Consider the following 25,393-nt stretch of genomic DNA (forward strand, 5'->3'; position numbering starts at 1 on the left):
ATTAAAGCCATGCCTGTGGTCTCCTCAAAGTGGAAAACTACATCTTTTGTTGGCAGAATTGGTTGCTGGTTGTGAAACCAATGAATTTCTGGCTTGGGAATACCAGAAACCCTTGCATGAAATCTGACTGTCTCCCCGCTGTGCACCCTGAGGCTTGACAGAGGCTGGATGAAGATGGGCTTTTGGCCAAGGGCCTCCTTCTTAAATGAAATTGATGAAGAGACATGCCATTGAGAGTTGGATGTAACTTCTTCAAATTTGCTAAATCCTGAAAAGAAGCATGCCAGTTTTTAATGCCTTTCCCTGTATTTAATCCAACATTCTTTTGGAGGTGTCTATAGATCTGTCACAAATTTCAGCCATGGACTAGAATATAGTTAATTCTTAATGCATTGTTATTGTGTGTCACCACTGAAGAAAAGTTCCACTTCCCTTCCATTGACCTGGCAGGAAAGTTGAGACACAAATGACTTAAGGAACTTCACTCGGTTGTTCATGAGGGAAATAGTGGGTGTGCAACCAGATTGGAGTACTCAATTTTTCTTCTTCTGTATGTAAAACAGAGTTTTCTATTTTGTGAACCACTTCAGATTCATTAAGAAAACATTCCACCAAGATGCGTAAAATTAAGGAAAGAAATGATAGTTTTTCCAGATGCTTTTCTTTTTTTTAACCTTCAGAAAAATGTATGACTGACTAAAAATCTTCCTGTACTTGTTTTCTTTCTTTCCCTATGTTTTATTTTTACTTGTTTATTTTTTGGTGCAGAGAACCAAATCCAGCATCTCCAGCATGCTAAGTAGTGAGCCAGTATCCTTATTTTAACTTGAAGTGGCTCCTGTAAAATGAGAATATGTTTCTGATTTCAATTTAAAAGCCAACTGACAGAAATGTTCAGCTACCTTAACACAGAGCCTTTCAACAGCCAAACATTCTTTGAGTAATGGTTGATATATTTAGCTTGAGAACAGATCTGAAATATTTACAATAGGTCCTATAAAATCATAGTTGTGCCAACACAATGGGATAATGATAACACTTTCAGTTGTAAAAACAAATAAGATTTTCATCCTAGTTAAGTGAGAAACAAAACCTATCTATTTCTTCAGCTTATTTCTCCCCATTCTGATACATGCTGATCAGGAAGCCTGAAAGCTGGTGATGACTGGTATTATCACAAAACTGTATGGAGAATAAGTGGGGAAAATAAAAGATGATGATTTGTTGTCATTCATAAGAGCAGCGAAAGCATCACATGTAACATGGAATAATTAGTGGAGTTATAAAGAAAAATGGTGGAACCAATGATAATTGACAGGAACATTTTAGTAATGGTTACTGCCATTGTAAGATCAGATCTCAGTTTAAATGTGGTTCTTAAAGATGCTTTACTCTACCTTCCAGTCTCAAGTTGGCTGTGCTTGATACTTGGCCAACAGCATTGTTAGCAACAAAAGTGTAGGTTCCCTCATCCTCTGGATAGGCTTCAGCAATTTCCAGTTGGTAAGTGTCTTCAAACTGAGTCATTCTAAAGAAGCGGGATGGCTTGATTTTCTTGTCTTTGCTATACCAAGACACCTTTAGATCTGTATCACAAAAGGAAATAAAAAGATAGTTAGATCACAAAAGAGTGGATTTTTTTTTATTACCTGCCAACAAAGCAGTCATTAGACCAGTGACTAGAGTGCATCTTTATCTTAGAACATTGTATGTTTTCATTTCCAAGCTGACTCTAGAAAAATCCAGTTTGTTCTACTGTTGAACTTGTAATGTTAAAAAATATAGAATTTGGTAATATTATTTTGTGGCATTGGCAAGTCATGTGGTAGACATGAGGTTATGATTTTGACATAGTCAGTGGTTTTGAGGAAAACATGGCCAGGGGATGGCCTCCTCATGAAGGACTAGATCTGGAACTGTGACTGTGTTCGGCAATAGGAAATGGGAAAAACCTCTACTTCCAGCTTACAGAAAGATTAATGAGGGCAGAGAAGATCACTATTCCATAGAGTCTAAAATAGACATCCTTGAAAGTTGGAGAAAAAGCCTTTATGTTTTCATTCCCAATGAGCTGGTGTGTAAAGGCTTCAGCCAAATCATATATGTGGCACAAATAATTGTACAGACATAATTTTTTAAATTGAGAGACTATGGGATTTGAGCATTTTAGACATATTTAATTTTTATATGTCTTTTATTGTAAAAACACTGTACAGAGGGGTTAAAGTTACACGAGTAAGGTAATGAGTATATTTCCTATCGAGCATTGTTACCTCCTCCGACATATTTAATTTTAAAGTAGCAGTTATAATATATTATGATAACATTATTTCTACACAAGATGTGAGCTATCTTAATAGAAAATTTAAAAAGCCTTATTAAGGATAAACTAAGAATTATTATATTGTCATATTTCTGGCACTAATGTTGATTTATGAAGGTTATCTTCCTATGATGTGAGTTGTTTATAAACTACAGATTCTCCTTTTAAAGAAAGAAATGTCTTTGCTTCTTGTAGCCTAAGGGGTAACAGGTAAAAAAAAATGAAATCCTGCCACTGAAATCTTGCAGGTATATTACCTAAGATTTGTCATTTACTATCTTTGGACCAGATTTCTCATTTGTGAAATTGGAAACATAATAATTCATGTTGTACTCATTGCAGACAGTTACCATGAGAATTAAGTGACATAAAACTTTATAAATTACTGGTACAAGTAAGCAATTAAAGCAAGAATATAATGTTGGAGGGAACAGTGGTATTTTCAATGTTATAACAAAAGATGAAGACTTGTGATTTAATAACCAATGTTGCTACAAGGATTTTAATGATCATTCCTCAAACAGTTCTTTTGTGTGTATGTATGCTTTTAAAAACCATTAGAAATGGGAGGTAAAGGGTTTAGCACCTCCCCTTAAAAGATTCTCTTCACTGACAATTTTGTTTGGTGAACTAAATGAGGCCCTAGGACACACGTAGAGGCCATTGGGCAGGAACTTTTAATAACAAATGAGCTAAAAGGCAAAACCTCACTTGACAATGCACTTAGTGCTCCATGCTGGGCTTCTATTACCTTTGTTGGGCACTGATCCCTTATAGCTTTTGTGAGGCTATGCTACTTTTCCTGCTCTTCACTCCTATAGTTGACTCTTAAATCTTGGTCCCCTGATCTCCTGAATTTATCTCCAATCTACTGCCCTGCTCTCCTTCCCCATAGGGAAGGTTCTCAACAGCCTCTAAACCTATTCTAGTAGCTTCACTTTACTTTGGCCTCATCTACCTCATTTGACAATCCCTCCTTTTTCTGTCGCATTATTGTTTCTAAAGACAAAGACAACCCTGATCATGTAACCTAGGTGCGTAAGAATGCTTCAGTAGTTCCTCAATATAAGCCAGGTCAACTCTCAAATCCTAAGCATAGAATACTGTATTTTACTGTCCAGACTTTGCCTTCTTCTCTAACCTTCTAACTTTCGCATGATACCTCTTTCTAACCATACTAAACCACTTGTAGTTCACAGCAAGTGACTAGTTCTCAGAAGCTTATTTCACTTTATGGATGGTCTTTCCACCTTTGTGCCATTGTACTCACTGATCATACAACTTCTCCAACTGCCCTCACCCCACCCCAGGCAAAGAACACTGAGCACTATGATGGCACTCACAACTTTGGATCTAAGTGTATGTATACATCTCTCATCCGTATGTTGAGGTCCTGAACAATAGAGGTCCAGACTAGACACCCTCAGCCCCTGGTGTGACATCTTCACAAGCAAGGGTGCAATACGTATAGGTAAAATCAAAATGGAATAGATTTTTAAATGAACAATGGGAAACTATAATTTCTAGACTAATGGTTTGCTCTTTCATTTAGCTGTTACTCTGTAGGCCCCCCAAGTCCTATAGACTCATCCACTGTAGAATGAATAAACACTACCAAGAGGCTAGTTAACTTTGTAACATTTTAACTTTTACCTTTTCAAATTTCTTTTTTGCCAGCAGGGGGCACCAGAAACCTTTAACTGATAAAAAAATTTCCTTGTTTAAGAAGCAACACTAGATTTCTCAGAACAATATTTTATGCTTCAGAGAGTATTCGGTTTCCAAAAATATAAAGACCAAGCTCATAACTTTCTCTAATTTTTGGAAAGGCTTCACTTACTATCTTAGTCAATATTTCATTAGAGTATATTGGGTAAATATTTTCAGTTCCAGTGAATAAACTAGATGATTTATCAAGTTTTTGGAAAGGGTATTTTATTTAATACATTTGATTTCTGTTGTGTAGTAAACTAGTCAACAAGAAGACAGAAAAACTCTACATGTGTATAAATATTTCTGTCCTAGGGATATAATGATCTCATGTTTTATAAGATCCATTCTAATATTTATAGACATTAGTTATATAGCAAAGAGAATTTTTTTTCTTATTCTATCCCAATCAAAGTCCTATTTGAAGCCTTAAATGTAGTTTTCCACACCTAGAGAGACAATTTTAATATGATCTATAAACTTAGGACCATTACATAAAAAGATGATTATTATTAGTACTTTGAATAATTTACATATATGTTTATAGGAAAATATTCTAAAATCCAATGACTGGATATTATTTAGTATCGCTTTGGTGAATTTGATTTTTAAATGAATTTTACTGTGTTAGTAGAATGTTATTAAATCAGTCCTAATTTATTGATATTTAGTATTTTTCAAAGACAGAACGTTAATATGTTTCCACTTTGCTTATCCAATATGTGTATCTCTACAAGTCTCTTTGTGACTATAAAAATGAGTGTATTGAGCATCAGTCACCTTACAGCCATGCTTCTTATAGATGTTTTCCATACATTCTACTTTAATTATGTTTACAAAATCAAACAGGTCCATTTGCTTTCTAGATTTTTGTCTCCATCCAAAAGACAGAAATCATTAGGTCAGAAGTCTTATTGAAATACTAACTTGTTTAGAAAAAATAACTCTTGGCAAGATAAAGATTACCCTATAAACTAGAAGGAGAAACATAATAAAACAATAAGGCTTAGTAAGTAAGAGTGCTGTGACACACCTAATTATTGAGACATTCCCTTTGATGTAGGTTTATATAAAACAAGAAAATGAGGGAGTAGTTTTCATTTGGGATAACTCAACCATTTATTCATTTGATTTATCTAGTCTCGATCTGAGATCAGTCTTCAGTAATAATTGGTTTAACATGGTTGTATGTATATTGTTACATTTTCCCAAAGTCAAGTAAGGGGAAATACGGGAGGTGTTTCAGAAGCATGATCCAATTGAAAATGGAAGCTGTTAACTGTGATTAGATGATTTTTACATGGTTGTGGCACAGTGCTGTATGTTGGCTTGTTATCTAACTTAATCATGATAATATTTTAAGTGACTTGTGTTAATCATTTGAGTTATTCCTGTATCTCATCAATAATTACCTATGGAGTATCTACTATGTAGTAGGTGTTACTCTGGGGTAGGGATATAGTTTTTGCTATTACTGGTACCATTCAGAATCCCTGACCTCAGGAAATAGAGGTTCTGAGATGGAATGCAACAGTGAAATCATCTTCATTAAGGTCACCCATGGGAGCCAAGGTTCAAATCTGGTCTCTTTGATTATAAAGCTTGTACTTTGGCTCACTACAGGCTCTTGTCTTCCAATGGAATAAACCTTTTATGTAGTATTGTCCACTTACAAATAGACTTAATATATGTATGTATATATGCTATTATAATCAAGCAAATAATGTTTTTTGTCATTGTAATTTGTCAATCAAGAGATGAAAGTACAGATACAATCAGGCCATAAAGGAACATGGCTTTTCAAAAGTTGTGGAAAATTTGATTAGTATAGTGATGGGAAGAAAATCCACATAGTATTTGCTACCTTAAGCATTTCTTTTGTAAATACTGAGGATTTAACTGCACATCTAGCCTTTCTTAAGCAAGTACTCTACCTAGCATGTGAGCCACACAGTAGTTCTTTCATTTTTACATTGTTTTACAGATAAGGTTTCCACTAACTTTGTCTGAGCTGTCCTCAGACTTCAATCTTATCTCTGCTTCCTGGGTAGCTGGGATTACAGGTGTGTGACACCATACCACACTTGATCTACCCTGATCTTTTTTCTTTCTTTCTTTCTTTATTATTATTATTATTTTTTTGTTGTGGGGCTTAAACTCTGAGCCTTGGCGCTGTCCCTCAGCTCTTCAGCTCAAGGCTAGAGCTCTACCACTTGAACCACAGCGCCACTTCCAGTTTTCTGGTGATTAATTGGAGATAAGACTCTCATGGGCTTTTGTGCCTGGTTGGCTTTGAACTGTGATCCTCAGATCTCAGCCTGTTGAGTAGCCAGGATTTTAGGCATGAGCCAATGATGCCTGGCTACCCTGGCCATTTTTAAGGGTACAAAACATTCATTTCATTCTTATGTCAATAATGTAAAGGAGTGATTTGCTGGATGCCCATGAACATATACCAAATTAAACCTGACAGATGTCTGCCAAGGAGGAAAAGGTGAGAGCACTTTTTCTTGCATCATTGTTGAAATACTATCGATGATATCATATGTTCAAAAACCTACCTGTTCCAGAAACTCTGCACTGAAAGCGGGCTGGACGCCCCTCAGAGGTGGCAGTGTCTTGAAGTGGAGCAATAATGGCAGGGGGATAAACTGGCATTTCCTGATCTGGAGACAGAACTTCTGGAACTAAAGAAAGAGACCATGAGACATGTTACAACTATGTCACCCTACAACCTCACAAGATGGAAGCATGCACATTTATCTTTATTTTGCAATGATGTGCTTTCAAAGTTGGGGAGTTATCCATTTTTATGAGGTCCAAATTGTAAATTAAGTAGCCTGAAAGAGCCTGGAGCTGGCATTTTTGTGTTTTCAGCTGGAAGTGGTCAGGCCTTCCTACCTTCTACTGACAGTGAAGCGGAGGTGGTGGCTACGCCATAGTCATTCTTGGCTTCACAGGTATAGACGGCTGCATCCTCTGGGAAGGCCTCGATCAGCAAAAGTGTGTACTCTTGCCCATCATGAAGAAATTTGCACTTGAAGCCAGTGGAAAGCAGCTGTTCTTCCTTGTACCAGGAAATTTTGGGCTGTGGTCTGCCAGAGATCACAGCACAGAAGCGAGCAGGCTTGCCAGACTGGACTGTGATGGGCTGGAGCTCCTGCAGAACTTGGGGTGGTTCAGGGGCTGGAAGTAAATGATAGAAAATAGCATATGAAACCCAGCAAGGACACAGGAAAACTTACAAAGCTCTGTATTACTTTACTGCTGGGTGGTACGTGCCTGGAAACACAACTGGGCAATTGTGATATCTTTACTTGCATCAGAATGTCAGAGCACTCTTTGCTCTAAGAAGGTATTTGGCCCTCAAGTAGAAGCTGTAGAAGCTCTTCTTGATGTCTGGGGTGAGCAGAGTACTGCTACAAGGATTAAATACCTTAGTACAATGGCACAGCTTCACAGTGGGGCTCAGCAACACATATCTAAAAGGATTCTAGAATGACTTCTTACTACATAGTTTTATTGAGAGAGAGAGAGTGAGAGAGAGAGAGAGAGAGAGAGAGGAGAGAGACAGACAGAGATAGAGACAGAGACAGAGAGAGTATTAGAGCGTATTACTCCTGGGGCTTGAACTCAGGGCCTGGGTGCTGTCCCAGAGCTTTTTGCTCAAGGCTAGTTCTCTTGCCACTTGAGGCATAACTCTACTTCTGGCTTTTGGGAGGTTAATTGGTGGTTAACTGCTGCCTGGGCTGGCTTTGAACCATGATCTTCAGATCTCAGCCTCCTGAGTTGTTGGGATTACAGGTGTAAGCTACTGGTGCCTAGCTACTACCTAGTTTTAAAAGACATTCAGGTAAACCACCATGGTAAAGATGTTCTTCCTATTTAGTCTTCATTTTCTTTGTTTGTTTTGTTTATATTTGTGTACATCACACTCATTTCATTATATATAGGTGCCAGTGAAATGCAATCAGTAAGCATTGAATGATTGAATTCATATTATTTCAGAATAGTTAAATGCAATTCAGAAGATTAAACAATGTTCAGCTTTCTGGCTATGCTGATAGAGAACATTCTTAGTTGTGAGTGAGGGGATGGACCTAGGTTGAACCCAGAAGTGGGGAGAAAAGGCTTATGTGAAGCTGATATCTGATACTATTACAGAAAAAATAAACTTTACTTTTCAGTATCTTACTTTCTCTTCTATTAACACTGATTTTAAGAGTAACTGGATATCACTGCGCACTGGTGGCTCATATGTATATTCCTGGCTACTCAGAAAGCTGAGAGCTGAGGATTGCAGTTTGAAACCAGGCCAGTCAGGAAAGTCCATGAGATTCTTAACTCCAATAAATTACACAGAAGCGGTGCTGTGGTTCAAGTGGTAGAGTGCTAGCCTTACATAGGACCAGAATTCAAGCCTAAGGATTGGCAAAAAAAAATAAAGAGTAACTGGATATTTGGGAGTCTTGAAATGATCCCTAGTATACCTTCATCTGTCCCAGGGCTTTTTGTTGTTGTTGTTGTTCAGAGATATAGTGTAAGATAGGGATTGGGATGGATGCCCCATTTTTCTGTATGGGTCTAGGCTAGTCTCAGTTTGGCAAGCCTTAGAATTTCCAATGAGGAATTCAGAAGTTGAATGGAATGTTCCAGTTTTTTTTTTGGGGGGGGTTGTCCGTCGTGGAGCCTGAACTCTGGACCTGGCCGCTGTCCCTCAGCTCTTCAGCTCAAGGCTAGCGCTCTACCACTGGAGCCAAAGCACCACTTCTGGCTTTTGTGCTGCTGAGGAATAGAACCCAGGGCCTCATGCATGCAAGGCAAGCATTCTACCACTGAGCCACTTGCCCAGACCCTGGAATGTTCCAGTTTTATAGAACTGTTATGAGGTACCTGGAAATGCTTGGTAGTGTGTGAAATGGTACTTTGTTCCATACTGCCTGCAGCTCTCTAGGCCCAGTATGATTCTCAAAGGGGACATTGGGTTCTCTCATCTTTTCTATACCAGAGGCTGGAAATCTCCATGTTGCTTGTATAGTATTGCTACTAATGCTTAAGTAGTAAGTGTATAGGGCAGAGAACAAAGACAGCCTAACGCTTTATCTGGAAACCCATTTGGAGCATAATATAATTGACATACAGTAGAGGTTGAGTAGTGTTGGTAAAGCAAATGAGGATTTAGCAAATAGATGCTTCCTGGGAAATGATATCTGAATAGTCCTGTTAACAGCTGCCTTTCCTTTCTACAGTGAGGCAATGAATGCAACTGTGTCACGTGACTGCCTGGGATTCTTTAGAAAATTTTCAGGAACTACTGGTGAATGGCTGATTTAAGCAAAAATTATTCCAAAGTCTCTTTCTACATACCATTGACAAAGAGAGTCACTGAACTCCTGTTTCTTCCTGCCACAAAGGTGTATTCGCCTGCATCGCTATGTCTGGTCTCAGAGATAAACATTCGGTGGATTCTTCTCTCCACCACATATTGGTGTCGTTCTTGAATTTGGAAATTAATTTCAATGCCATCTTTATACCAGTGGGCATCAACATCATCTTCATTGACCTCGAACTCAACAACAGCACGTTGTTTCTCAATCACCTGTTGATTGAACAACATAAAAAGAAAACTGAATTTATCCATTTTCCTCTTAGTTACTATGTTTCTAAAACAAAAAACGTTCATTTGAAAAACATATAAAATCCTTATATGGTAAGTTGACTGATGATAGCATATTAAAATGTTTCCTGTCTAATTTTAGACAAATGCACTCAAATCTCTTTCATAGAGAAACCTGCTTGCCCCTGTATTAATGAGGGAGGCTTCCCAAAGAGACACTTATTTCATGTTTAAATGTTTGCTTCTCTATGAATAATAACTGAAGTATAACAATTGACATCTAGGAGCTTTCAATTCTGTATAGAGCTCTTGGAAATTACTATCCACTTAATTGCCTATCATATAACTCCACATAATTTTGTGGGCTAGAGAGAAATTATCAGTCTTGCTTTAAAAGTGAGGACATTAAAGTTCAAAATTGGAAAATAAAGCCTAGAAGACATAGCTAGGTTGTCTGTGTTCTCTCTCAAGTTCTCACTGCGGCCTCTCAGGTATGATTCTCTGTGGAGGAACAATCTGAGAAAATACTTCTCTGAGCATACTCCATGATATCACTTGGGAACTCCGGCAGTTTGTTTGCTCAGTATCCTTGCCAGGAATCTAACTTCGCTCAGACTGGCATTCTTCTTAGACCTCATGGGACATAATCTCAGCCACCAAGCCCCGATGTACCTGCCTTTTCATAGGGAGAATCCTGAGACTCTGCCACCTCATTCTAAAGTCTCTTAATTCTAACTGATGGTAGAATTTGAACTGATGTTCAAATCTTAGTTCTTTTCTCAATGGTGCTGTAGCCATAAATGGCAAGTCACTATTTATTAGACAGCAAAGCCTCTGCAGCCATTTGAAGTAAGATTTTTTAAACGAGGTCTGAGACAAGTGTGTGCTCAGTGCACTTATTCCCTGTGAGTGGAAACTGTGACTTAAATTGATGTGGGTAGAAGAATCTGAGCCAGGAGTTATGGACTGACTTAAGACTTTAAAAGACTGGTCAGAAAATGGAAAAGCCAAAAGTTAAACTAGAAACTACATTATGGACGGTTGATGATTTCTCCCAGATTCCAAAATATAGACAATACCTGAACCTCCTTTTTAATACTTCGGATGCGCACGTCCCTGCCCTCAACAAAGAGGTTAGCAGTGGACATGTTGCCGCCGGCTACCACTGTGTACTTCCCGGCATCGGACATGCGTGTAGATGGGATGAGAAGTCGGTGGACATATTTCTCCTTCTGAATCTTTATCCTATGGACGGAAAAGAAATTGGAGTTTATGTCTGCGATTCAAAAGAAGCTGAGAATTCCTGGAATACAGCATAGCAAGACAAAATAATGGACCTGTCTTCTATCTGCAGTTCTTGGTCATTCTTCATCCACTGGACAGAAATGTCAGGTTCTGAAACCTCACATTCAAACATGGCTCGCTTCTTCTCAAGAACTTTAATGTCTTTAATATGCTTCCTAAACTCTATATGGCGAGCTGAAAGAGAGCATGTAAAAAATTTAACATTTTGAAAGCCTTATGGAGATTATAATTAATATAAAATGTATCATTCAGTGGCTTCCTCGGTATGCAGATTTGTGCAGTCATCATCATGGCTTGGGGATATTCTTGTCCTCTACCCCCAAATAAAATAGGTACTCTGTCCTTCTCATCCTACACTCTTCTTATCATCTCTCGCTATAAATCAGCACTGATACCTGTTTGAATATACTTGTGTGTTGCAGACATTTCCTATAAAAGGACTCACAAATACAACATGTGATCCTTTCTTGCTAGCCTCTTTTAGGATGAAGTTTTCAGTATTTGTATAGAAGTATTTGTATATTAGTACTTCCTTTTATTGCTGATTAATCCCATTGGGTGGATATACCAAATTTTATTTGTCTATTCATCACTTGATAGACCAACATTTTACATGGCACAGTTGTTCTACAGATAGGGCATTTATGAAACCATACCTTCCACGAAAAGTGTGGCTGTTGATGTTGCATTTCCAGCCACAAATGTGTAATTAGCAGCATCTCCAAAGTGAACATTCCTGATGTTCAGAGAGTGTGTGAGCTTTTTGGTTCTGACTTGGCATCTATCAGTTGATTTGATCTCCACACCATTCTTTAGCCATTTGTAAGAGATGCCTTCATAGTTTACTGTCACCTCAAAAGTGATGGTGTCTTTCTCTTCAGCATTGATGTCCTTCAGCATGGATGTAATCATGATTGCTACAAAGGAGGAAATAAAAACATCCAAGGAGAATTTTAATGTAAATAGGATATAGATTCTAACAGGTACAGGATGAAAACTTGTGATGTTGTCAGTAGTTGTGTTGAAGTGATTATAATGAAGAGATTTATGCCCTGTGCAGGGCAAGGCCAAGAGAGATGAACAGTAAGATGAAGTGAAAGATACTGGAGTATATTTCTAGGTAGTTTTCTGTTGTTGTTTTTCTTTTCTGTGTGTGTATGCCTGTACTGGGCTTCAGGCCATATGAGCTTTTCTGTTCATTGTTGGCACTATACTACTTGCATGTCTCCAGTCTAGCATTTTGCTGCTTAATTGGAGATGGAATATCAAAGTCTTTTCTGTCCAACTTTCTTATTGCTGTGATCCTTCAGATCATACCCTTCTGAGTAGCTAGGATTATTGGTGTGAGCATAGCTCTTGCTTGTCTTGTAAGTGCTACTTTTAACTACTATGATTGGGAAATTTTGCCCAGGTGGAGATGTTAGTATTTAACTCAGGGTGAACATACAGCACATATTTTGAGAGGATTTTTGAGTAGCTTAAGTGGTCAGAGAAGAAAAGTACAGGATATGGAATAAGAATCAGTCTGCTACATATTTGTATAAGCATAGATTTTCTTTTGTACTTACGGGTCACAGTCAAGGTAGCACTGACTTGGTCATTGCCACAGACAAATGTGTATTCTGCTGAGTCCTCTGTACTGGTGTTCATGATGATCAGCTGGTGGAGTTTCCCCTGCACCACTATCTTGAACTTTTCACTCATCTCAATTTCGACACCATTCTTCAGCCACATGGAAGGGACGTTGAAGTGAGACACTTCACACTCAAAGGAGGCAGTTTTGGTCTCTGGTACCTCAATGCTCTTCATAGTTTTTGTAATATGTAGTGCTTGGGAGAATCAGAGAGGGATTCAGTGAATATATTTTCATTTTAAAATGGATGAAGCAAAACAAGCAAGGGGACACAATGAATCCTTGAGGAATATGCCGTGCCCCAGGGGTACTGTATACCACTTACTTTCCACAAACAACTTGGCTTTGCACTCCAGCTGCCCCACCATGGCTGTGTATTCTCCAGCATCAGAGGGGGAAATGTTCTGTAACATCAGCTTGTGGACCTTCCTCTCTGAGACAAGTCTGTGCTTGTCACTCGGCTTAATCTCTACGTTCTTATAGAACCATTTCACTGGAACTGTGTCATGGGAGACACTGACTTCGAAGGCAACGGTGGCGTTTTCCAAGGCAGTCACATCCTTGGGCTTTTTAATGATCTTGACAGCTAGTGAGGAAAGCCAGGGAAATTCAGTCATATGGTTAACCTTATGGTCACCCTATGTATAATATTTCTAGATCAACTTACTTTCAACATGTAGTCTGGCACTGGCTCCTAGCCTTCCAAGCTTGAATCCATAGACAGACTCGTCTACAATTGCACAGTTTTTAATTCTCAGAGAGTAGACTGTTCCTTTGACAGAGATATCATACTTGTCATTGGATTTTAGCACAACCCCATTTTTTATCCACTGGACACCTTTGACATCGGGGTGTGTAAGCTCGACAGTGAAGACAGCATCCTGTGTCTCTGTCACCGTCAGGTTCTTCAGCGTCTTCTTGATTTTAACCGCTGAAAAATGAAATGATGATTTGCTTAGAAAATATTAATGATGACCAGCAACCAAAAGAATACCTGTACATGATTTCTATCCAGTTACATTGTAAAGGAATAGTTCTCAGAAAATGGTTATGCCATGTCTCCTCTAAAAGGTATCTTGAAGCCAAGCACTGGTGGCTCATACCTGTAATCCTCAGAAGGTATTCAGAAGGTTAAGATCTGAGGATCGTGGCTAAATGTCAGACCAGGGAGTAAAGTCTGTGAGACTCTTTAATAAACCACTTAGAAAAAGCCAGAAGTAGCACTGTGGCTCAGGGGGTGGAATGCTAGCCTTGAGCACAAAGAGTGCTCAAGGATTCCAGGCCCTGAGTTCAAGCCCCAGGACCAGGAAAAAAAAATCTTGATCACCTACAGAAACCATAGGTGCCCAGTTGGACATGAGCATTGCATAATGATTTTTCTGTGGATGAAGTTTGCATGATCATATCCTGATAGCTTAATGGATTGAAAAGAAAGATTAAAAGAAGACTATTTAACTAGAGTGTCTGATTTAAAACTGCATCACAGGGCTGGGAAGTTGGCTCAGTGGTAGAGCGCTTGCCTTGCATGCATGAGGCCCTGGGTTTGATTCCTCAGCACCACATAAGCAAAAAGAAAAAAGCCGGAAGTGGTGCAATGGCTCAAGTGGTAGAGCGCTAACCTTGAGCTGAAGAGCTGAGGGACAGCGCCCAGGCCCAGAGTTCAGGCCCCACAACCGGACCCAAAAAAAACCAAAAAACAAAAAACTGTGTCACAGACCCTAAACTAGTTTTATCACATAAAGATGTCTGATGAGCAATTTTTCACCTTGTGGTATATGGCTCAGAAGGAAAAATGGAGAGTTTATAATTTTATAAAATGAAAACTTATGTCTTCCAATATGTTGATAGCATTTGACTTTTAAAATGGTAACGGTTAAGAAAGTGGGTGTGAATTGGAAAGGAGAAGTCTGTTGCGGAATTGCTGACCTTCCACTTTGAGTTTGGCAGATGTTTTGGAGGTGGCCACCTGGAAGGTGTACTCTCCAATGTCATCTAATTTGGTGGCAGCAATGATCAGTCTTCTTTTATGGCCATCAGATTCACTTCTGATGTTATTACTCAGTGCCAAGCGTTTGCCATCTTTCAGCCATTCGCCTTCAGAATCGGGGTTGGCAACTTCACATTCAAATACAGCTTCCTGGGACTCAGCGACAGTCTGGTCTGTGAGTGGCTTGGAGATAGCACCCCCTTCAGAACAAGACAAGCACACGTGTGAATCCTTTAAAATATTTGTAGAACAATGGACTCTTTGTTCAATTAGATATCAAATATCATATATATATATAAATATATATATATATATACATCTTTGTAAAATTAAGTATCAAATATAGACAAGGCCCTAAATATCATGAGATGTTGAATAAAATTATGTTTACCCATTTTAAAATTATGTTTCAAAGAGGGAGAGCTGGGAGAGAATGATAGAAAGGGTGATACTGATCAAGTCATTGTGCTCATGAATTGATATGTTGATTTGAAACCACTTTGAACAACTACATAAAGATGATTAGAAAAAATGCCACAGAAATCCCCTACGATTGCTATACATGGCTAGTATCCAGGGAAGCTCTTGGAATCAAGAAAGCTTGCAAAAATCAATCAAATGCTTAATATAAAATTCTGAGGACCATAATGCCCATTATGCCACATGGCTTTCGTTAAACTCAATTCTTCCTTCTTCAAATTATTCTATTTGCTCCTTTTAGGATTACTTCCTGGGAATGTGTTTGCTTTTGGATGAGAAAAATGCTTAAGAAAATGTGCAAGTTACTAAAGTTTTTTTTTTAAAGAAGTACTAAATATATTTCCTACATTCTAAAAATCACTGTTCTAAAAAGTTCACTGTTCATGAAAGTCAACATAAAGTTTTCCACTAATGGCACCTCTCCTATCATCATCCACTGGAAGACGTATCTATTGTAACAATTTGGTTTTTGTATATCAGTTGTCCTTTAAACGTCTTCTTTGAAAAAATATCATACCTCCTTCACTTTATAGCCTTGAGTTTCTATCAGTATCTGGTCTATTGCAGGTAATTTAAACATACTGAATGCAATTATATAAGGACTTAATAGTTTTTTTTAATTTATACTTGTTTAAGAATATGTAATTTATAATCAGAGTAATGTAGGAACTGAAATTTTGTTTTATCAGTCTTTTTATGGTGAAATCTCTGATGATATCTCATATAATAAAGTATAAGTCATGAAACCTTTATACAAAATACAAGCCATATGGCTTGCTTTTATACTGGATGTCATGGAGGGACATGTTTAAACATACTATCTCTATACTATTCAGGCCTTGAACAAAAACAATTAATGATGATTTCTAATTCTTTGAAATTGGTTTATATTTTTGACTGTGCTAGAGAGAAACAATCTTATTTCTATTTCAAGTTTGAAGAAATATATACACTGAGTGTATTTAAATTATTTAATTAGGTCCATAAAAACACAGGCCATAAATAGAGAAAAAAGTTAAAAGTAGTATATGCAGGAGTGAAACTTCATGGTGTATACTCTTTATCAGGAAATTGAAGCATATTTTGAACGGGAAGGTTAAAAGTGGGGAGTGATGAATGGAAAAAAGAATAATGGATGAATAGAGTCATAGTCCTCCATGCACCTTTGTGAAAAGGGAGGTGGGAAAATTGATGTGACTGTCTGGAGAAAGGATAGGTGACAGAGGGAGGGAGAACAATGGGAGGAGTAACTGACTGAGAGAACAAGGAAAGGGTGACACTGTTCAAGAAGAAATGAACTCATGGCCTGACTCATGGAACTATAACCCTTACAATAACTATATAATATATATGAAAGAATATAACACATGTATACATACATACGAAAGAAAAAAGGGTGTTCTGTGAATGTAAGTGGATATGATGAGGGTTAGGAATGTGGCTTAGTGGCAGAGTGCTTGGTTAGCATGCATGAAGCCCTGGGTTTGATTCCTCAGTTCCATGGAAAAAGCCAGAAGTAGTGCTGTGGTTCAAGAATTAGAGTGCTAGCCTTGAGCAAAAGAAGCTCAGGGACAGTGCCCAGGCCTTGAGTTCAAGCCCCAGGCTGAATAAATAATAAATAAATGGACATGTTGAATTGTAACCCCCTGGGAAAACCATTTATAGATAAAAGTAAATAAATAAAATAAGTGAACTTAAAAAGTAAAAGAAATGAATTTTTAGAGAAGCAAAGTTTAAATGAAGCTTAGTTCAGCAAACATTTATTAATTGTGTAAGTTGTAAAGCACACCAGGAAGAGAAAGAAGCAATTCCAGACATAAGAAGTTTATTCTGGCACAAGAAGACAAAACATGGAATAAGACTATTTTAAGACAAGGGAAATCAAAGAGGAACACAGAAAGAATCCGGCATCTGATGGAGTGATCCCATATAAACAGGAGATTAAAGAAGGCATCACAGAGGAGATAGATAGTATCTGAGATGACTGTGGATCAACATTCAGAATTTAAGCTGGTATTGAGGGAATATTGGCCAAGAGATTAGCATAAACCAAGGCATGAATAGAAATGTGGAAGAGAATGGGCAGCAATTTCTTAAAACAATTGCCGTATGCAAGAATTTACTGTCAATGAGAGATGTACTAACCTGCCACAGTAAGTCTTCCAGATGTCATATTTTCTCCAGCATAAAATGTATATTCTCCTTCATCATCTTTCATCATATTTAGAACCGTCAGTTTGTATATTTTCCCATGAGCCTCAATTTTATATTTAGAACTGGGTTTGATTTCCTTGTCCTTAAAATTCCATAGGACATCGATTCCTGAGTGTGACAGCTCAACCTCAAAGACCACATTTTGAGTTTCTGTACAGGTCAGGTCATGAAGGCCTCTAATAATTTTAATTTCTTGGAGCAAAAGAAAAAGTTGTTATTATTATTATTATATCATACTTTACTGAGAAAGTAGAATGCTTAAGATAATGGTGAGTTAAGTGGAAAAAAAAGTCTTACTTTCTACAGAGAGATTACAGCTTGTTTCAACTCTCCCAACCATCAGTTTGTAAGGCCCTTCATCTGAAGCATGAGTTCGGTTAATCACAAGGCGCTGCTTAGTTCCTTTGATGATGGCTTGAACTCGGTCATCAGGCTTGATTTGTTCATCACTTAGGTACCATTTGACAGAAGTCACATCAGGGACTGAGACTTTACATTCCAGTACGGCCTTGGTACCCTCAATCACATTGACATCTTTTAGAGGTGTTATCACATCAACACCTGCAAATAAAAGAATGTAAATATGAAGTATGGATATACCTGCTTGAAATGTTCCTTAAAAGCTCAGTGAAGTTCTTTATCTCACTTAACAGGGGAAACAGAAGACTTGTAAATAGCACTCACTGTAGACAGAGACGTGCCCACTGGTGGAGAGCCCAAGGGTCGGAATGGCAAAGGAGTAGTTTCCAGCATCTTCCTTAGTCATATCTTCAATGAGAAGCATGTGGGACTGTTTGTCTATCACAATGTGAACCCTATCACTGTGCTGGACTTCTTGTCCATCTTTCATCCAGACTCCTTCCACGTTTTCTAAGGAGACTTTGACTTCAAGCTGGACAATGTCACCCTCACAGACTTTTTGATCACTGAGTCCTTGTAGAATAGCAATGGGGCGGGCTGGGAAACATGAAGACATAAAGAATGTTACCATTTTTGTCAAGAAACCATACTGATGCTCACTGTGGGCTGACAGAGATGGGAAGACTTACGTTTCATCTTAAGTTTGCAGGTTGTCTTCTTCCCATCCACTACAAAGCTGTATTCCCCCTGATCTTCTTTAGTTACGTCCTTGACTGTGAGGTTTTGACGTCCCCGGCGAGATGTGATTGAGTATTTGCCATTGGATTTAAGCTCTACATCATTATGATACCATTTGCCTTCAACATTTTCTGGGGATATAATACACTCTAACTCTCCTGAAAATGATTCTGGAACTTCTATGTCCTCAAGTTCTTTCACAAATTCAACAACGGCACCTGAAAGTATGATAAGGATTGATTGATTCCTCTAGCAAGTTCTACCTCTAGACTTTGGCTAGAGACAATGCCCTTTATATCTCTTATCTTCCACATACTATTAGTGATATTCTAAATACTACCTGCAATTAGGCTGATACATTTGAAATAAAATGGTGCTATTTAAATCTTTGAGTTATTTTGTAAATAAGCACATTTCAAATAAAATATGAGACATGAAAAATGTTGCTTAAAAATCAAGATTGTCAATATTCTTAAGAAGATAAACTCATAATTTTTGTGTGAAGCACGTGTCTAATTCCTAAGGAATCCTTTTTATGAAGCCAATCATTTGTGGCTCATGCTACCTAATCCTAGCTATTCAGAAAGGTAAGAGCTAATGACCATGGTTCAAAGGCAAGAAAGCCCCTGAGACTCCTATCTCCAATTAACACAAAGTTGTGGTTCAAGTGGTTGGACCATCAACCTTCAGTGAAGAAGTTAAAGGACAGCACCCAGAACCAGAGTTTATTCTCTAGTACTGGCACAAAACAAGACAACAAAAAAAGAATTCTTTTCATGAAAGGTAATTTGCCCAGCTAATTTTACCACAGGGTAAAGGTAACTTTCAAAGTTAAACAGTGCAATCATTATTATTGTTTTACCTTCAACAATAAGTTTTGCTGTGGTTTTGATGTTTTCATCTTCCACAAGGACACAGCTATAATCCTCAGTATCGGATGCATCGATTGTCAGTACAGAGAGGAAGTGAACCTTTCTGTCAGAGTGCATCCTGTATTTGTCTCCCCCATAAATCTCCACACCATCTTTGAACCATTTCACTTTGACAAATGGCTCTGAAGTTTCACATTCAAAAGTGGCCATGGTATCCTTTTCCTTAGCAACAACATCTTGTAATTCCTGTGTGAAAGTGATCAATTGCTTGGCTATGGGGGGGTGGGGGAAGAAAAGAAAATTGAATTGAAATCATAATGTGAGTAATGGGAAATTTTTTTAAAAAGATAAATACACTAATGAGAGCTTGTCCAATTACCTTGCACAAGTAAGAATGCGTGACTTGAGGTTTCCCCAGCTATATTGATAGCCTTTACCATAATGCTGGCCGAGTCCTCAGCTGTCACGTCTCTTATGACCAATTCACACACATTGTCCTCTGGCCAGTACCAGTAGACACGGTCGGAGCGCTCTATTTTTACACCATTTTTGTACCACTCACATTCAGGATCTGGTTTCCCCACAACTCTGACCCTGAAGTGTGCATCAGATCCTTGACCAACTGTTTGGCTTTGGATTTTTTCAAAGATCTTGGGTGCCTCCATACTAGGACTAAGTTCAATTCTGTCAGGTTTAAAGGTTGGAATAGTGATTTTGCCTTCTTCTGCGAGGGCTTTTTTCTCCTCTTCGGTTAACTCTTTGGTCCAGTGGAGAAGTTCATCTTTTGTCTTCTTCAGGAGTTCTTCATAGGACTCATCCTTCTTACGGGACTTGAGTTCCACAGCAGTGATGGCCTCGTAATATCCTTCCTCTGTTCTGCGCTTGAATTTGCTGCGCAGCTCTTCGGACTCCTCAGATACCTTCTCATGGGTAATCCGTTCAGCCCTTTTCAGCTTCACAATTTCTTTGGTTTCACTGCTGTCCACAGGTCTGTCTACTTTCTGGACTTCAAACTGAAGTTTTCCTGGTTCATGCACATGAAACTCGGGCTTCGGCTCAGGAGCGCGTCTAAGGACGGACCTGAAGTCTTCCCTTTGTTGGATCTCAAGTTTCACTTTGTGCTCTGTCACTCCTTCAGGATTTTCGGCCGTGACCTTGACTTCACCAGTGTCATACGATTTGCAGTCTACGATGTCCAGATAATGAATGCCATCATAGCGAACGCGGAACCTTTTGCTCTTGCGGATGAGCTGTCCGTTGAGGTACCAGTTGACCTTGGGCTGAGGGTAGCCAGTTACTCGGCAGCGGAATCTAGCTGTCTCCCCTTCCAGGACTCTCACTGGCTCTGGGAATAAGACGATGTCTGGCTTTTGCTTTTCTTTTTGATCTGTAGTGACCCCGGTGAGCGCACCTTCGTGAGCCATTCTCTCTAATTCTTCAATTCTCTGCAAGCCTTTCTTCCCCTCAGGCAATTGGGACTCTTCCACAAGACTTTTCTCATCTTTAACAATGAGGGTGGCAGATGTGTGATCTGTTCCATATTTGTTAGTGGCTCTGCAAGTAATGACACCGCTATCTCTAGAATAGGCAACTCCGTAATCAAGGCTGCAGTATCCAAATTCGTTAATCATGCGGAGCCTGTTGGCTGCTTCCAGGGGCTTTCCATCATGGAGCCATTCTACCACCATTGTCGGGTCACCAATCGGTGTCAGTCTACATTCAAAGTGGGCAGGCCCAAAGCGCTTCAGTCGTAAGGAAGAGAGCTTTTTCTTGAAAAATGGTTTCTGTTGCTTCTCCTTGTCATAGAGGTCGCCCTCTTCCCACTGCTCTTGACCGTATCGCAAGTGGAGAGGTTCTAGTTCTGGGGCCGCAATCTCCTTGGCTCTGTATGTCCCTCGTGGGATGATTAATTTCCTCTCTGGTTCAGGCTCTGCAAACTCAACTTCCACATTAACTTTACACCTGGTGGTGTCCCGGCCAGCCTTGTTAATCGCAGTTGCAGTATACCAGGCAGAATCTTGGCTGAGAATGGAATCGATTTTAAGGGCAGCTTCTCCCTTGGTTCCTTCAATCCTATAAAAACAAAAACAAAACATAAAAAAGAAAGAAAATTGTCAGTAAAAAAAAGTAGTACTACTTCTCTGGTTATTGAGTTTGTAGATAAGGTTAGCTTTATTATTTCCAAACAAATGTACCTAATTCTTGGATATTTGTGAGGTACAATGATGTCACTGTTTTTCAACCACACAATGTCAGGGTTGGGGTTACCCATAGCTCTGACTTTCATTTCAAGTCGAGAACCTTCCTTTATATTTACATTTTTCAGTTTTTCCACAAAGGCTGGTTTAACCTGATGTTCCGCAGCTAAAAGAGAAAGGTTGGAATTTAGCACAAATTTAGAACAACTAGAAATACCCATTAATAGACCAACAGATAAGGCAGTTTCTCTATTTTGATCTTATTTTATTTTTACCTTCCACAGTTAAGGTCACTGAAATGGAAGATTTGCCTGCCCTATTTTGGGCAACCACAGTCCATTCCCCAGTATCACTGGGAGTTGCAGGGACAATAATCAATGATTGTGTGCCGTCTTCTTTAATGACCACTTTATGAGTATAGTCATTGACAATTTGCTGACCTGTCAGGGGAAAAAAAGTAGAAACAAAAACAGATTTAAAAATAGATTTAAAAATTTGTGAACACTGATATCAGGTATAGTGATTTATGAGAAAAAAAATCTTATCATATTTACCATTATGGAACCAGAATGTCTCTGGCATAGGTCTACCCACAACTTTTAAGTCAAATCTGGCAGTTTGTCCTTCTAAACATTTGAAAGAAGCAGGTTTTAAGACGAAGACTGGCTTATACAGTCTTTCAAGTTGTGATTCATCTGTTTCCTCTAGCCTGCGTCCAGGGGACATCCGGGCAGGGGACATCCGAGCAGGGGACATCCGAGCAGGGGACATTCGAGCAGGGGACATTCGAGCAGGGGACATGCGTATGGGAGACCTGCTCACTGAACGTGGAGAGACAGATCTGAAAAACAAAGGCAAACACATTTTTTTTCATGAAGCACGTAGAAAATTCAGCAAAGCAAATCTCCTTCTTATTTGTTAGTTATTTTAGGTTTTATTTTTTTACATGTTGCAGAAAATATGTCAAATTCACTGCAATCCAAAACAGAATAAAGTAGTATTGTCCCAAAAGCTATGTTTTTCTTATATCTTCAATCCTGGTCAGTAGTCATTTAACACATTCAGATACCCAACCCAAATTCTTAAATTAACACTATCTTTCCCTCATTATTTAGAACTTAATCACCATATACTCTTAACTTAACTAAATAGTAATTGGTTAAATAAGCCAATAAACTAAACTTATAAGAAAAAACTACATTTTTTTACTTAAGAGGAAGAAAAACATAGAAATTAGATTTGGCAACAAAATAAAATAAAATACTATCTGTATTTTGCAGCCAGACTGGCTTGGATTTAGCATATTGGTACTACAATGACATGCTGGATAAAAGGCAACTTTCACAGGCTCCCAGAGCCTTAGTGTTCCCCTTTTCAAAATGGTAATGATGATTTCTATATTGTAGGGCTGTTATAAAAATTCAAAATAACATTTATAAAGATCCATATCAGCAAAAACCCAACAGCTATTGCAATATTAGATATAACACTAAGAGAATAAAAATTATGCTACAAAAGAAAACAACTCTTAGCAACTGTCAATACTGTCAGTCATAAGTTACTGTGATATCTCAGCCCTCAATTTTTTCCCTCATGTCAGCAATCACATTTTGGGTTTTGTGTGTGTGTGTGTGTGTGTGTGTGTGTGTGTGTGTGTTGAGATGTTTGGCGTAAAGCACTTTAAAGACAAAACAATGGAAATAATTAGAAGTCTTACCTGATCCTGCTCATTTGATCTGGTGTGGGTATGTAAGTTGGAGCTCCAAGTGGTGCAGCAGGCTCCACATACAACTTCCCTGAGCAAATTGCATTTCCTTTAATATTGCTGGCAAATGCAGTATAGATTCCTTCATCTTCTGGAAGGACAACTGGTATACGCAGACTGGCTCTGCCATCTTGTAGAAAGTCCATTTGGTATCTTTCTCCATGTTTGATGCGCTTACCATCTTTGTACCATGCAATCTGCAAAGGATACCATGCATATGTGAACAAAATTTGAATAAAATAGTTGGACTGTGATCTATTCATACCTTCATTGTGGCATGGAGGTATAAATATTTGTTTTACCTTGGGTAAAGGATATCCAGACATCTTGCAATGAAAAGTGACACCCATCCCCTCAAGAATTCTATAGTTCTTGAGTCTTATATCAAATCCTGACTCAATTGCTTCAGATTCAGAAATGTCAACTGCCATCTTTTCTTCTCCATCTTCTTCAAGTAGTTCTTCTAATGTAGTCTTTATTATTCTGTATTCAATTTCTTTAATCAGCCTCTCCTCAAAGGAAGAAATATGGAATTCCTATGCAGTAAAAAGATGGTGATTTGTTAAAAAGATTTATCTTCACTGATAGAAATTCAGTGTTGATGATTGATTCATTGATCCATTTTTTGTGATGGTTTTGGGGCCTGAATTTAGGACCTAGGTGCTGTCCCTGAGCTGTTATTTTTGCTCAATGCTTGCAATCTACCCCTTGAGCTACAGCTCCATTTCTGTATTTTTTGAAGATTAATTGGAGATAAGCATGGAGATAAGCATCTCATGACTTTCCTGTCTGGGCTGGCTTTGAACCATGATCCCCCGATCTTAGCCTTCCTCTGATCCAAATTTTTAACATGTAGAAGAATCTAGAAGGTGTCTTTTATTTGTTTTGGTTATTTTTATTTGTCTGCATAAAAGCCATCTTTCCAGTGAATGTTGTGGTATTTTGTGCAAAATGGCATTCCTTGAGTGAAGGTTAATATTTGGAATCTTCATCATTAAAAACTGGCATTAATGTACTTGGCTATGCTAATATTCATCTCCCATATATGGAAAATAAATATATTTATACATATATACAAATATACATAGATATCAGTCTCATTTCTAAAGTCATAATTTTGTTGTATACTTAGAATATTTATTTTTAAAGGTTGAAGTGTGACATTTCATGAAGATTCAGGAAATTTGTCAGTATTAATCTTGAATTTACAAATACTTGTTTAATTCTGACTCCATCATTTAAAATGAAAATGTTACACAAAAGGGGGCATTCTGGGAGGAAAGTATAGTTTATGAAATAGCTTTGTCAGTATGAATTGTTATACTAACCTGGTCTTCTACAAATGTTCTGACCATTACAGTATCTTTGGCCATTTTCTTCCTAATTAAAGCCTGCTCTTTTTCATACTCCTTTTCATATTCAGAGTATACAAATCCAGGCGCTATTTCTCCAACTTTGGGTTCTTGAACAAATGCAGTCATCTGTGTCTGATAAAGCATTTCTTGCTGGGATTTCATCAGTGATTCATAATCAGCTAGGAGAGACAAATTTAAGTTAATTTTTATGTTATTAAAAAGCACTCATGTCAGCATTCATTGGGCAAGCTAATACTAGGGAAATTTAATACCAGAAAAGAAGGGTTTTTCAATTTTCTACTATTAAAGTGTTCAATTAGCATCTATTAATTTCCAAAGCAAACTATAATAAGTCAAAATATTGTAGGAAGAATACTAGCAGTCTGTCCTTTGGGATCTTATTCTATATGTCTTCCCAATTTGTTGTATAACTTTTGGTAATTCATTTACTTTCCTGAGTTTTCTGTGCATTAGCTGCTAAATGGGAGTAATAATGAATAAAGTTAACTTCATTACGGGGTACAGAGCACAGTATTAAAGTAAGGTATGACCTCATCACAATTGTGAAAAACTAGCAGAGATCAGTGGTGACTTTCAGATACATTTTGTTTGACATGAATTCTACTGCTTTTCCATTTTCGAATGATAAACATGAGAATCCTGATTTCCAGCTTCTTTTCTCTAAAAGGTTGGAAGTTCAACAATATTGAACTTGAAATGTGATTGCCACAGGGACAACTACATTGGAGGTGGGAGCTACTGCCCCCTTGAGGCCAAACATATACTCTCCAATTTGGTAGCATCTAGGGGCTCAAACCGGTTAACCTATCTGAAAC

The 25,393-nt window shown here is 38.2% G+C and overlaps 1 protein-coding gene across 1 annotated transcript in view; it reads right to left on the reverse strand.

The window, feature by feature from the left end:
- Ttn (titin) overlaps positions 1-25,393 on the reverse strand; it is a 281,635-nt gene that overhangs the window by 226,971 nt on the left and 29,271 nt on the right. The window contains exons 22-44 of the mRNA XM_013027532.1: positions 24,531-24,736; positions 23,505-23,738; positions 23,155-23,399; positions 21,992-22,278; positions 21,713-21,877; positions 21,435-21,603; positions 19,619-21,312; positions 19,230-19,511; positions 18,319-18,585; positions 17,954-18,226; positions 17,567-17,830; positions 17,201-17,461; positions 14,515-14,775; positions 13,256-13,519; positions 12,914-13,174; positions 12,524-12,784; positions 11,612-11,872; positions 10,988-11,129; positions 10,730-10,895; positions 9,401-9,632; positions 6,935-7,219; positions 6,595-6,720; positions 1,398-1,586 (exon numbers count right to left, since the gene is read on the reverse strand). Of these exons, the coding sequence (XP_012882986.1) occupies positions 1,398-1,586; positions 6,595-6,720; positions 6,935-7,219; positions 9,401-9,632; positions 10,730-10,895; positions 10,988-11,129; positions 11,612-11,872; positions 12,524-12,784; positions 12,914-13,174; positions 13,256-13,519; positions 14,515-14,775; positions 17,201-17,461; positions 17,567-17,830; positions 17,954-18,226; positions 18,319-18,585; positions 19,230-19,511; positions 19,619-21,312; positions 21,435-21,603; positions 21,713-21,877; positions 21,992-22,278; positions 23,155-23,399; positions 23,505-23,738; positions 24,531-24,736 (6,795 nt within the window). The remainder of the gene's footprint in view (positions 1-1,397; positions 1,587-6,594; positions 6,721-6,934; positions 7,220-9,400; positions 9,633-10,729; positions 10,896-10,987; positions 11,130-11,611; positions 11,873-12,523; positions 12,785-12,913; positions 13,175-13,255; positions 13,520-14,514; positions 14,776-17,200; positions 17,462-17,566; positions 17,831-17,953; positions 18,227-18,318; positions 18,586-19,229; positions 19,512-19,618; positions 21,313-21,434; positions 21,604-21,712; positions 21,878-21,991; positions 22,279-23,154; positions 23,400-23,504; positions 23,739-24,530; positions 24,737-25,393) is intronic.

Source organism: Dipodomys ordii, unplaced genomic scaffold (genome assembly GCF_000151885.1).
Source record: "Dipodomys ordii isolate 6190 unplaced genomic scaffold, Dord_2.0 Scaffold5, whole genome shotgun sequence".
NCBI lineage: Eukaryota > Metazoa > Chordata > Mammalia > Rodentia > Heteromyidae > Dipodomys > Dipodomys ordii.